The sequence below is a fragment of the Antechinus flavipes genome, chromosome 2, assembly GCF_016432865.1.
Source record: "Antechinus flavipes isolate AdamAnt ecotype Samford, QLD, Australia chromosome 2, AdamAnt_v2, whole genome shotgun sequence".
Classification (NCBI taxonomy): Eukaryota; Metazoa; Chordata; class Mammalia; order Dasyuromorphia; family Dasyuridae; genus Antechinus; species Antechinus flavipes.
This window is the reverse complement of record NC_067399.1, coordinates 142,830,416-142,843,698: the sequence shown is the minus strand read 5'-3', so window position 1 is coordinate 142,843,698 and position 13,283 is coordinate 142,830,416. Positions and strand designations below refer to the sequence as shown.

Here is a 13,283-nt window from a genome sequence, read left to right as displayed (position 1 = left end):
TTGATCATCATATAATATCGCTGTTGCTGTGTACGGTGAAATCCTGGTCCTGCTCATTTCACTTAGCTAGTTCATGTAACTTTCTCCAGGCCTCTCTGAAATCATCCTGCTGATCGTTTCTTACAGAACAATAATATTCCATAACATTCATACACCACAACTTATTCAGCCATTCTCCAATTGATGGACATCCACTCAGTTTCCATTTTCTTGCCACTACAAAAAGGGCTGCCGCAAACATTTCTCCTTTGCAAATTTCTAATAAAGGAAAGTGGGAAAACTCCAATTAGAGATGAGTATGAACTAGCCTATAAAGCCTTTGGGATGGAGAAGTGCAGGAATTTATTTCCTAGGATTAAAAATAATTTTTAAAAATCTATTAAAAGGAGCAGTAACTGTGGTTAGCACAGGAACAAGACTGATTATAGACAAGAGTTTCAGTCAAGTCACATTAAAAGAGTTTGGCTTTTTTCAATTACATTTTATAGTGACCCATATCTGATTGATTGATTTGGTCTGCTCATATTTAGATCTGATTTCAAACTGGCAAAACTAAGACACTCTCAAGGAGATTATGAAGACTTTTATCAACAAAAATTTAAAAAAACTCAACCCTTTAAATATCAACTCAGCTAATATAGGTATAGCTATTTAATTTGATTGAACTTAACATATCAAACATGATGTTGGGATAGAAAGTGGGCAGTAGAAGGCAAGGGAGGAATCTGGGTTCAGGCCAATCCTTGTTTCTCTGTTTCCGCAGTTTCTTGTTGATTCAGTCGGCACCATGATGGCAGGCCCCCAGCAGCACCAGAAACATGGCCTGGATGTCCAATGTCCAGCAGGTATTCTGAGTGAAGTCTCTTACCTCTTTGCCTCCCCGCTCCCTTTCATTTTCTGGAAAAGGAGAGAGGATAAGCTTTTGTCTTGAAGTAGCTCTCTATCCTTTGCTTTCGTTACCCATACCTAATGCTTTGGGTACACAGAGAGAGTTCCAAGCCCTTTATCCAATTTCAGGGACAAAAAAGCACTTGGATGAGTTCCATTAGAGTTAGTCAATAAACATTTATAAACCAGGCACTTTGCTGAGAGCTGGGTATACCAAGAAAGGCATACGGTGATCCAGGGGATGAGGGATGGGGATGGGGGCTGAAGAGGAAGGGATAGTGGACCAGAGCCAGGTAACCCTACCCTGGTGGGATGAGGGATGGGGATGGGGGCAGATACAACTGAAGAGTAAGGGGTAGTGGATGAGAGACAGGTAACCTTGCCCTGGTGAAGTCCTGTACCCTGTACCATCATTTCTAGGCTGGGAAATGGTGAGAGGAAAAGGAGAGTATCAGAGTTAATTGTGCCGATGACTCTTTCCTGCTTTCATACCTCGGTCTCCTAAAGCCTTATCTGGGTGAGCCACAGAAAAGATCACCCTTCACTCTTTTTGTTTTCTAGGACAATACCTGAAGACTCTTTTGGCCCATAATAGAACAGTAGTGTGTGCGCCCTGCCGCAGTGGGATAGACTTTACTGAGTACCCCAACGGACTTCCCTCCTGCATCCCTTGTCAGATCTGCAAGCCAGGTACAGGGATGGGGGCCTCAGAGGGCTAGAGTAGAGACAGGGTGGTCCAGTATGGATGGAGGGATGGGGTTTGGGGGGGAACTTGTATTACAAGATTATTTCTACCCTTAACCAGCAGAGGGCAGAAGGAGACTCAAGTCTAAGCAGTTTTTGAAATAGTAAAGCATTAGAATTTGGCTCCTTGGAATCAAAAACAATAACACTTATCAAAAGAAACTATTGATAGCTTAGCAAATGAGTGCACACAGAGTTTGAGGTAGCACATGGTGTATTTGAAGAGTTTGGGTTTTCTCTACACTTCATTTTTTTTTAAATTAGTGTATTTGCTACGATCCTGATTTTACATGGATTTTCCCTATATGTCCTTGGGGTGTGTAAAATACAACAAACTTTAATATGACTCCTTGCATTAAGAACAACTAATAAATGAGATCAATTCAACAAGCATTTACATGCTATGTGCCAAGTAGTGTACTATATATGTGCTATATAATTCATATAATATATATTTATATACATTATATGCAGAAAATATAATGTACACTATATATAAATATAACATGCCTTATATACAGAGATATACCACAATCTACACATAACATGTAAAATGCCTGCATATATATATATATACACGTGTGCATTGTATGTTTGTATATATATGTTTTATTCTGCACGTGTGTGTTATTACATTATAACAATGTAGTAGCCAGTATCCTACACTCAGTCCTGCTCAGTTCCAAGCATCCAAACCCTTCCCATACTCTAAGGCCCAGATCAACAGCTCCCTACTTATGGAATCTTCCCAGTTGCCCATGCTGATGACCTATATCTGTGCCATTCACTTCAGCCCTTGAAAAATAAAGACAAAGCAGTGTCTATTAGCAGTCTCAGGTGCTTCTCTTGGATGTCTCTCTCCATCTCTCACCCCCAGCCCTAACACTGGATACACAGAAGATGTTCAGGAAAGATTTCTCAGGCTGAATTGAATTGCCCTGCAGAAGCAAGGGAGGCAGAGGAGCTTGTAACTGAACAGTGATGGAGGGTGAAAGGGGAGATGGAGCCTCAGACCTAACTTTCTCTGTGTCCCTAGGCCAGAAAGAGGTGAAACCGTGTACCATCACCCAGAATACCCAGTGTCACTGCAAGTCTGGCACCTTCTGTCCAAAAGACCATCCCTGCGAGATCTGCAAAAAGTGTAAATTCAAGTAAGGCCCCAATAAAGCTCTCTCCAGATCTGGGGACTACTGGTGGAAGACAAAGACAAAAGTTTTTCCATCAGTCCCTCCCTCACCCTTATTCTTCATCATTCTCTTCCTTTCTTCAAGTACTTCTGGGTCTGGCCATTCAGCTAGAAACCCCCAAACTACTTTCTCTTTTTCTCTTCCCCCAAACTACTTTATCATTTCACTTTGGGTGGTATATACCCTTTAGTTCTCACCTAATGGTGAAAATCAATTTTGCATGACCTGCAGTCTCCAGCCTTAGCACCTGCCCTTGCCTATCTTCCGAATCAGGTCCTGCATTTCTTAACGATTTCACCTACATCTGGTTCGGCTCTTCCTCTTTCTTTCTGTCCAGGTGCCCCAAAGGGATGGTAGAAATCAATCCTTGCAGCCCCTGGAGTGACTTGGAGTGTGATGGACCTCTGCCATCAGGTATTCACACAGCACATGGACTAGTTGGTGGGGACTGGGTGGCTGGAGGACACACATTGACCATTCTTTCTCTGTTCTCAGACACAAGAAATCTTTGGATAAGATTTCTATTGTTGATGGTAGCAATATTCCTCGTGGTTGGTCTCTTCGGCATTTTTTTCCTCCATCTTTTGTGTGAAGGTAAGGGAAATACCCCTGCGGTAAGGAGTAGACAGAATGGGCTAAGGAGTCCTTGTTCATATGGTGTTGTTCCTCCATCCCCCTCCCAACTTATCCTCTCTTTCCTTCCACACACACATCTCCCTCTCCACTTGTGTACATCCTACATATCCATTTTTCAAGACCCAGTCTTGCCTCCTTCATGATCTCTTCTCCAGCCATCCCCTGCCCTTCTTTATTAAGTTAGGTGATCTCATTTAGACACTTAGCTCCCTCCTAGGACGAATTGAATTCAAATCCCATCCTTGATGCTTCTGACCTATGTAGCCAAGTCATTACATCTGATAGGTAGCAGGTGGCTCTAAGATTGTTTTGGGTAGTCTCTGGGGGTATTTCCTCAAAGGTTCCCAGAAGGATATCTATAGAGATGGCCTTTCCAGTTTTAGTCAGCCACATAATGAGTTTTCTTATCTGTAAAACAGGAATAATAATATCTATACAGGATCATTATGAAGCTTAAGTGAGATAATATAACTAAAGGACTTTGTAAATCTTCAAGAGTTAATAAATGTCAGTTGTTATTCATCTCTCCCTCATCAGTTCCTACAAATATATCTGTGCCATGCAACTTAGTACTTGACTGTATGCTAACTTTTATTATCTTATAGTATTTGCTAATTACTTTAAACCCATCTGTTTGTCTTTACAGTTAAGTTATGTGCAGGTGGGAACTAGGCCCTCATTTATATTCTTTCTCCTCCTTCAGCTCCCTCCATCCACAGAATTAAAAGCCCAGTATCGGGTAGGTAGGAGGCAGTGCTGAAAAACTTTGGCACAAAGCTCTGATTTAGAGCTGGAAGAGACCTGAGAGTCAGTGAGTCAAAGCCCTTCATTTTATACATAAGGAAACTCAGAAGTTGTAATATCTCTCCCCTTACTGGGTAATATCTTCTACCTTGAGAAAACCTTGAGGATAGTTATAAAGAACCATTACTCATGGCCTATGACTTCTGAAATCTGACTACCTTCTTTAGACTGAATAAATTTCCTTAAACTATATCATCCATTCCTAAGGTCTATTCTCCCCGACACCCCAACTAGATTCAGAGCACTAGAAAAGCTATCCCTTCTCCTATCCTTGTCCCCTCTTCACTAATCACTATCACTATTCACTAAATCAAATGCCCATTCTATACCCAATGCCAATCTGCACCATTGGTAGGATATTGTTGGAAAGATGGAGTTTCCCTGATCAGATATTTTCTCCTTCCTTTCTAGGTAAGATAGTTGATCCAGAAAACCCCAAGCCTCCTGAGAACATCAAGGTGAGACACAGTTATATTTATTTGTAAATGGGTTGCAGAATATCTCCTCAATTCTCTAAAGGATACCTGGGGCACATATCTTTCAGGGTCCCAAACTACAAACCACCCTTCAGCATTCTTGCTTGGCCATTTTGCCTCAGGCAGTCTCACTTGGGATAACATTGTTGGGTCACCCCCTGAACACTCAAGGGTTTTGGTAAATAGTTCCCAAGCAGAAGCCTCAATCTCTAGGATGGTGTCGAGGTGAGAGCTACAAACTTCCTCCTTTCCCCATCACTTCCTTCACACCCACCAGTGCCACAAGATATTCCAACCTCAGCAGAGAACGCATATCTTTTAGGGAGTGAACTCTTGGGAACAGAGGGTTACAGCTGAAAGATGACCTCAGCAATCATCCCCTCCCCCCCTCCATTTTACAGATGAGGAAACTGAGGTCTGGAAAAATTAAGTATTTTATGTAAGGTCACATAGGGCAGCCACGAGGTGGCTCAATGCACAGGGTATTAAACCTGGAATCAGGAAGACCTGATTTCAAATCCTGCCTCCAGCACTGTGATTCTGAGTAAGTTATTTAATCTCTGTCTGCCTCAATTTTCTTATCAGTAAAATCCTCCCAAGGTTGTTTTGAGGATAATGAACTTTAAAAATCCTTAAGTATCATAGAAATATGATGGCATTCGCTATTATTAGTGATAAGTAGGAAAATTTACTTATAAGGACCTAGCATCTCATTACACTATGTCTTGGGGCTTCTTGACCTGCCTGTGAAGTAGAGACTGCCACCCTCTCAGTATGTCCACACAACACAGTGATCTTGTCAGTGGGCAGACAAGGTTCCTCAATAAAGGGGGAATGGCTTTCCTGCAGGGAAGGGATGCTCTTGTAATAAGGCTGACTAGGTGTTGAGGAGAAAAGGAATTCTAGTTAAGAGAATTAATATTGCATTTCTCTGGTACTTTTCATCAACCAGTTGAGATTGAAGGGATAGATATAACTCTTCCTATCTTACAGTTGAGGAAACTGTTCTACCAAAGTCAAAAGATTTTTTTAAATTCACTGTGATACAGTATACTAGGGCAGCCAGGTCTCCTGATTTTCATTGCTTTTCTCATTCTCTCTTGCAGATGAATGGCCTTCTAAATCCACAGTCACAGTCACAGTCACAGTCACTATTCCCAGCTGATGGTAACCATATAAAGAGTAAGTTTCTTTTTCTTTTAAAAGTCTTGGGAGTAGGATGAGTGCCAGGGAGCAGAGGGCCTGAAGGGGATGCCCTGAACCAGCAAAGTCAAACTCAAATAGAAACCATTAGTCTGTGTAGGGATCTCTGCAGGCTGCATATTAATTTAGTTTTATAATGTAATGTTACCTATGTTGAGTTCTATTTTTATTTTTTTAAACATTTCCCTGATTACATCTTAATTTGGTTCCCACTTTACTCTGGAGTATTACTCTGCAAAGTCTGAGTGTTTGACACCTTCCCCTTAAGTTTTCTCCTTCATTTCACCAAGCTGGCTTAGTGCTGCTGGGAAGGGATCATTTGGAATGAAAGTATAGGAGTTGGGCAGTAATGATTTCTGCTGAGTTATTGAAATCCAAAGTTGAAAAGACCCCAGAAGGGCTTAAGTGTGTTTCTTGTAGCTTCCTTTTGTTATTCCTCTCCATTCTCTGCCAATCCATGCCAACAATGACCACCTCCCTCCCCAAATTCTTGAAGTATTCACTGTATATAGCATTCATTTGGTATTTATTGCAGACTGCTAGTTTCCCTAGCTAAACTGTATTTCCTGTGAGGGTAGTAGCTATGTCAAACTTTCAATTGGGTTTTTTTTCAGTCCCCTTCAGAGCAGTCCTTTCCCTTCCAACATGTCTAAACTATTTGTTGGTAATTAAGAAAGGAGGCCTAAAACATGCTAATTTTATTATAGTAGCCTGGTTCCTATGTCAGCTACTCTCATTGACTCTTACTTCATATCCCTAGAAGTCTTTTTTCTTCCCTCTCACCCCAAACTATTTCTTCTTTAGCTTTGGAGAAGTCTTTTAATATCTTTGAAGAGGAGGTACCTTGGGGATCCTGGGACAAGTACATGAGGCAGCTGGATCTGAGTGACAATGACATCCTTTTAGTCAAAGAAACTGAGCCAAATGTTAAAGAACGTCCACATAGACTGCTCATGACATGGCTGAGTAAAACTGGCAAAGATGCCAGTGTGAATTGCCTACTGAGGACCCTGGACCAGATACAACAGAAAGCTGCCAGACAAAACATTCAGGACAGACTCATCAGGAGCAACCTCTATATCTGTCAGGAAAGAGAGGATGAAAACACAAATTAAGGAAGGGGCTTCAGATGTCTTATTCTGTGAATACATTAACTTTGAATGAACAAAGAATAACCAGACGTGAAGGATATGCAGATACTTGATTTCTAAGGATTCTTGTTTTCCCCCATTTGTAAAACCAAGAGATAGTTCATCAAGGGCCTGTTTCTCATGGGGTTTCTGGTCTTAAGATGGGTATCAGGGTATTTTGCTTTGTATGCCCTAGAACTCACTGCCTTACGGTAGCAGGTAAGAGTTATATGTAGGGATTATTTATATATTTATCTTAAAATTTGTGTCTATATGTTCATGTATATGAACACCTGTGTCGATACTGGTTGTGGGGCATCAGCTGCCAAAAAAAAATGGAAACTGGAAAATGTCTAAAAATCTTCCAGGCCAAAGAGGTTTTTCCTTTCTGTAGTCTGCTTTCTGTGTTCTTTTGTTCTGCGGTTATTTCTCTCTTAGACCACTTTGGATAAAACAGTGAAAGGAGGAAGCTGGAGAATGGGGGTTTGGGGGAAGTAGATAGTCAACAGCTACTTTCCCGAAGTCTTGCCATATTCTGAAGGCCTGTGATTTTTCAAGGTCTTATCTGTTTACATCTATATGATTACAGTATTATCAATATGCTGTCCGTGTTATAAACCCTTGCCTAAAATAAGTGTTGCTTTTTTGAGGCCTAAGATACAATACAGGTGGTTCTCAGAAATGTTTTTTATTCTATACTTTTTAAAAAAGCAAATTAGAAAATGTCTTTTTTAATCCAGTGGTGTCATTTTTTAAAAGTGTCATTTTAAAAAATTCTTTGCAGTAAGAAAAATACTATGACTGTGTAACTAAGTCCAAATAGCGTATTGTGACCTGGGCAAGTGGCTTCACTTATTTGATCAATAATTTAATTAGTGAAAATGGGGACAATAATACCCGTCCATCTTTACTCCATGCATATTGAGAGGATAACATTCAAAAGCACTTTGAAAATGCTACAAAAATGAATTTTTTTTAGTTTGAATTATTTCATTGTAGTCTAGTGGAAGTAAGCACAAGACTTGGTTCTTTCTAGTCCTCATTGCACAGTAACTTATGTGACTATGAACCAATGAACTTTGTGAACAAACAAGTCACTTTACTCTGGGTCTGTTTCATCACGAAAAACAACTTGGGGCAGCTAGATGGTGTAGTAGATAGAATAAGGACCCTGAAATCAGGAAAATGAGTTCAAATTCAGCCTCACACTTAATATTTCCTAGCTGTGTGATCCCAGGCACACAGCTCCAAATGCCTTAGGGAAGAAGGAAAAAAAAAAAAAGTAAACAGACCATCAGTCACTTTGAATCAGTTCTACTTTGTACTTTGGACCAGTAGTTTCCAAATTTATATGGCGAGGTTGGACCCTTTCAGGCGGCTTGTTTCTGGTTATGTTTCAAACTCTATGGAACAAGAAAGTTAGACTGTCTTTTGCGGGGATGTTTCACTTTTGTTTTTCATATCTCCCAGTCATATATTCTTCACTTCTGATAAGGACTTCACTGCAGCTGGTTTTCTTTGTAGAACCTGTGTCTAAAACATACATTTCAAGTTTTGGGCGAATGTTCTGTAGTCCTGTTACACTGTGAGTAGAATTTACCTAATTTGTCTCACTTGGCCAGATGTGGGGTGGAGATGCTAAGTGATGAACAGGAAGGAAAAACCAAAGGGAATCTCCACCACTGAATAACTAAGTTGCTTTTGCAGAAAAAATTGAAATGTCCTGCTGATCAGACACTACTGCCCAGAACAAGGGATTACTTGTATATCTCAGGAATCATTTCAAGTTTAGGGGATCACTGTGAATTCTGATCCTATCAGAGAACAGCTGTGACTAGAAAATGGAAACTTTATGCACTTACTGTGGGATTAAATGTTTTGTTACTAATGAAATGTAATTGTAAATGGAAGGACCCTATTTTTTGCTTCCCTATTTTCTCAGAATTGATCCAAGAAACAAGGTCATTCCAGAAGAGCAAGAACAATAACAATGGCATTGTGTATAAAATAGTTATGTATTTATGAATTTATGATCAAATTAAATATGAAACCTTGTATAAAAAGAGGGTTGTTTTTTTTCTCCTCCTCCCCTCCCACCTCCCAATGAGTAGCATCAGTCCTTTTCCTCTAATTCGGTCAGCCATGCCCTGCATGGATGAGTTTACGTTAACTCTTGCCAACTCTTGGAGTTCATCTCAAAGGCTGAGGAGATGTGAGGGCAACGTCTCCATCTCTTCCCCCAGCAGAGAGAGGTATATCTGCTTTGCTGCTAGGGTCAGAGTATGTCTACCCTCTAAGGGCTGGTTCAGCAAGGTTGGCACCCCAGGCCACAAACTGGACCAGAGAGTGATAGAAATTGGCTCTGAGGGCACAGCAGGGGAGAAGGGGAGAGGGATCCCTGAGGGAGTAACTGTCCTTCACTGGGCACTGGGCAGTTTCCCTTTTTTCTCCTCTCTTCTTCCTGGACTCTATCCAGACTTACCTAGGAAGAGAGCCTTTGAAAAGAAGTCACTTTTCCAATCAGGAAACTCGAATTGCTTAGCTGGATCTCTCCTTTTCTCCCTCAACTGACTTTCTAGCCTCTTACTCCAAATGCAGACCTGGAAATGCTCTGGCAACCTCCCTGTCATGAGGTGGTCTTCCAGAGCCCCCTACCCTTTCATCTTTTGCCAGGCAAGTCCTCATCCAGCCCCCCACGCTCCCTTTCTGCCTTGTGGGTCTGTGGGCTTCATGAAAGCCTCAGGAAGATCAGTTCTTCCCTGCCCCTATGTAGGGAGGCTTGCAACCCTCAGCTCAGACTTGCCCTTTTTTAAGGAGATACTAAGGGTAAAGCAGCATTTATCAACATAGCACCAGCCTTCCGCCCCTGCGCCTGCACATACAGGGAGAGGAGGCCGCCAGCGGGGGCAGCGCATCGCCAAGGTGACCAGTCAGCTTGGGAAACGGAACCTTGGGGAGAGGGTGTACGTGGAAAACGGATCTCTAGCGGTCCTCACAGTTCAACTGTTCTCCTGGGACAAGGCTGCTCTCCAGTAAGCCCAGCAGGCCAGTCAGTCCAGCCTCTCAGCCATTTCTCCGGCCTCAGCCTAACATTCCCAACTCCCAGGCCTTCCTCTTCCTCACCTGTCCTGTGGATCCCAGGAACTAGACTGCTACAGTAGGTTACTAGATAGACTTGTCTCAGTTTCCCAGAAGAGGCAGAGAGTTCTCTGAGGGGTTTCAACCTACCCCCAGGCCTCTCTTTAAAACTTATGGTTACCAAAAAGATTAGCCAAAAGGCAGGCTCCTAAGGAAAAAGATTAGGGGAAGGAGTACTGAGAAAGGAACTTTGCCAGCCCTTCTTTTGCCCCATGGGGGCTGCAGGCGCTATTACCCTTTCCTTTTCCCCTCCTTTAGAACTACAACCTTGCCCTATTTCTCAATAGCCTTCTGTTCTGATCTTAACACTATCCCTTTTCTACTCTTCCCAAATTGAAGGGTGAGAGAGCGGTGCCATACATTTGAGGGAAAGCCAGTTCCCCAAATCTCTCAAAATTCAGCACTCTACACACATAATACCTCCCAGTACCACCCGGTGAAGACCCAGGTGTATGACTTTCACTCTCAGAGAAAACCAAAGGGTCAGTCTGGAAAAATACAAAAGTCACTGTGGGCAGAAGTCAATCGCTAGGCTTTGAAGGGCCAAATGCTCCCTTCCAGCTCAGCTGAACTCCCACCCCCAATTTCTTCAAGCTCCCTTAAATCAGGAAACAGTAAAGGCGAATCTCTTTCTACCTGGAGAGCAGCTGTGGAGCTATTCCCATAACCCAATTTTTTTTTTCTTCAACAACCATCTCTTGGCCTCAGGGGGCTTTTGTTTGGCTTAATATCAAGTTAGCTTTTTCTGCTTTTTATTCTGTAGTCTGATGGGGATTTAGAGGCTTTTTTTTTTTTTTTGCTGTATCTACCTTCCTTTGTAACCTTTTTTCCCCATCTTCCACCCCATCTCCCCACCTCCCCAAAACCAAAACTTGAGTTTGGGAAGAGCCAGTGAGGAGTATGTTATCGTGGCAGAGTAGCTGGATTTGAATCCTAGCCCTACCACAAACCGCCCATGTGGCTCTAGGTCAATCACCCAAGGCTCCTAAACTTGTTTACTCATTTGTAAAAGGACGTCAGACAGGTGGCCCTTTCTGGTTCTAAGTCCTATGAGTTGGTGGTAGTTAAACCTTCTCCCTCCCTTCTCTCATACTTCCTATCCTCCCTCTTCCTGGGGGTTTCCGTCCAGTGAGTTTTCTCTAGGCCTTGGGGGAGAAGGGAAGCAGGGAAGAGTCTCTCACTGGCATCAAGATTTCTAGTCTGGGGAGCTCTGAACAGCTCTAGTTCTATTTGGATGACAGGGGCTTCCTGGGTCTACCAAGCCAAATCTAAATGAGTGGGGAGAAAGCTCTCCTGGCCCTCCCGCGCCATCTTCCTCTCAGACACTGCAAGAGAAGCGGCTCTTAGTGATAGAGGGAGGATGTAGCCTAGATTAGCTTACAAGGAAAGGTGGGGCAGAGGACAGTGCTTAACTCGGCTCCAAGTCCAATTTCCCCCAATGCATCTGCAGACTACAAGTCCTTTGGGAAAACAAGTCAGTTCTGAGAAAACCTTGTTGTCTTCTCACCAAGGAGTTTGTGGCCCTCTCCCCCATTCAAAGAATAAATCCTCTACAAAAATCACAACTTGGATTTCCTTGGCTCATGGATATCCAGTCATGACGAAGACTCCAAATCCCAAATGGGAACAAAGAGGATGGATGACTGAGGCTCAGCTCTCCCTGACGCCTCGTTCGGGGAGTCCCGGCAGCTTGGGCTCCTTGCCATCCTCAGCCAGTCCCCAGGCCTCCCTTCCGTCGAGATGGTTTGGCTGGTGTGATCTGCTCCACCCTCATGGGTCCTCTTGTCCCTGGCGTGGGGAGAGGGACGATGCAGATGGAGGAGGGTGGAGGGGCTTGGGGCAGGCGTAGAGAGGAAGGGGCCGTGGTGGGGCTGTCCTGGAAAGGGTCAAGGCAGCTCTCAAACTACAGCTGAGGAGGAGGAGGGGGACGAAGAGGAAGCCGCTGAGGAAGAAGGCGAAGAGGGGCCGTTCCAGAACAGCCATCTCCTTTTCGGCTGTCGCTTTAAGTGGAGGTAGTCCTCCTTCTCTCGCTCTTTCCGGGCTCGCTGGTAATGATCTTCTTCTTTTAGGTACCAGACGGGTGGCCATCGATGCTTCTCAAAGTACTCCTGGTTTTCTGCATAGTACAATGGGGACTTGTTAGAATAAGGAAAGGCCGAGAGATCCCTAAAGACACTCCTTCCAAGCTCGAGGAGAGCCTTGAGATCAATAACTGTTATTGGCTGCCTTATGGTGTGCAGCTGACCCTGGAGGAGGGGGGGAGGCAGACTGATTAATAGACAGTGGGGGAAATAGACTGATGAATAGATAGACACAATCCCCACCTACTGGAAGTTCTTAGTCTAGGAGAAAACATAAACACTACGTGTAAAGCAGCTTGGAAATAGTAGACACTGTCACTATTATCAGAGTTCAGAAGATGAGAGTGCTGTTACGTGAGTTTCTCAGGTCTTTCTGAGAAACAGTAACAGTCTTTTGCCGCTTCCTCCTCCCCCCCAAAGGTGCATGGTACAGATTTTTCCTCTTATTTTGTGTTAATAAATTGAATTTCCTCAAAAAAAGAAAAAGAAAAAGAAAAAAAAAGATAGGCAACCTTTGTACCTGGTCTCAAAGGATGCCTTGAGAGGCATTCTGGTGTAGTGGACAAGACACCAGACTTAGTCAGGGAGAATCAGCTCCTGTGGACCTTATCTTCAAAGTTAAAGGTCTGAAGTGATCTGAGATTTTAGAGCTAGAAGGGACGTTGGGGAAATGGCCTAAATCTGAGATTTTAGAGCCAGAAGGGACCTTGGGGAAATGGCCTAAATCTACCTCCTCCTTCATTTTGAAGATGAGGAAACTAATCCCCCCACTGGAAAAATGACTTGTCCAAAGTAACATAAAAAATATACGAGTAGCAGAGTCAGAATCTGAACCCAGTTTTTTGGGCTTCAAAATTTCATGCTCTTTCTACTACGCCACCCTGGGCAGAATACCAATCTTAATTGCTGCTTCCCACCCTCACCCCCCATCCTAGGCCATGTCCTGGTCTCTTGCCCTTTTCCAGCTCATTAGCACCCCCATAATCCCTGGGCTGC

General features: G+C 43.1%; 2 protein-coding genes across 4 annotated transcripts in view; one reads left to right on the top strand and one right to left on the bottom strand.

Moving 5' to 3' along the window:
- The window catches only part of TNFRSF10B (TNF receptor superfamily member 10b), a 43,979-nt gene extending 34,848 nt beyond the window's left edge, over positions 1-9,131 (top strand). The window contains exons 2-9 of the mRNA XM_051975722.1: positions 764-845; positions 1,450-1,578; positions 2,669-2,783; positions 3,157-3,233; positions 3,315-3,413; positions 4,671-4,717; positions 5,842-5,917; positions 6,743-9,131. Of these exons, the coding sequence (XP_051831682.1) occupies positions 764-845; positions 1,450-1,578; positions 2,669-2,783; positions 3,157-3,233; positions 3,315-3,413; positions 4,671-4,717; positions 5,842-5,917; positions 6,743-7,053 (936 nt within the window). The 3' untranslated portion in view covers positions 7,054-9,131. The remainder of the gene's footprint in view (positions 1-763; positions 846-1,449; positions 1,579-2,668; positions 2,784-3,156; positions 3,234-3,314; positions 3,414-4,670; positions 4,718-5,841; positions 5,918-6,742) is intronic.
- The window catches only part of RHOBTB2 (Rho related BTB domain containing 2), a 25,694-nt gene continuing 21,475 nt past the window's right edge, over positions 9,065-13,283 (bottom strand). For all 3 annotated transcript variants that reach the window (XM_051975719.1, XM_051975721.1, XM_051975720.1), the window contains one exon: positions 9,065-12,322. In XM_051975719.1, coding sequence (XP_051831679.1) covers positions 12,105-12,322 — 218 coding nt within the window. In that variant the 3' untranslated portion in view covers positions 9,065-12,104. The remainder of the gene's footprint in view (positions 12,323-13,283) is intronic.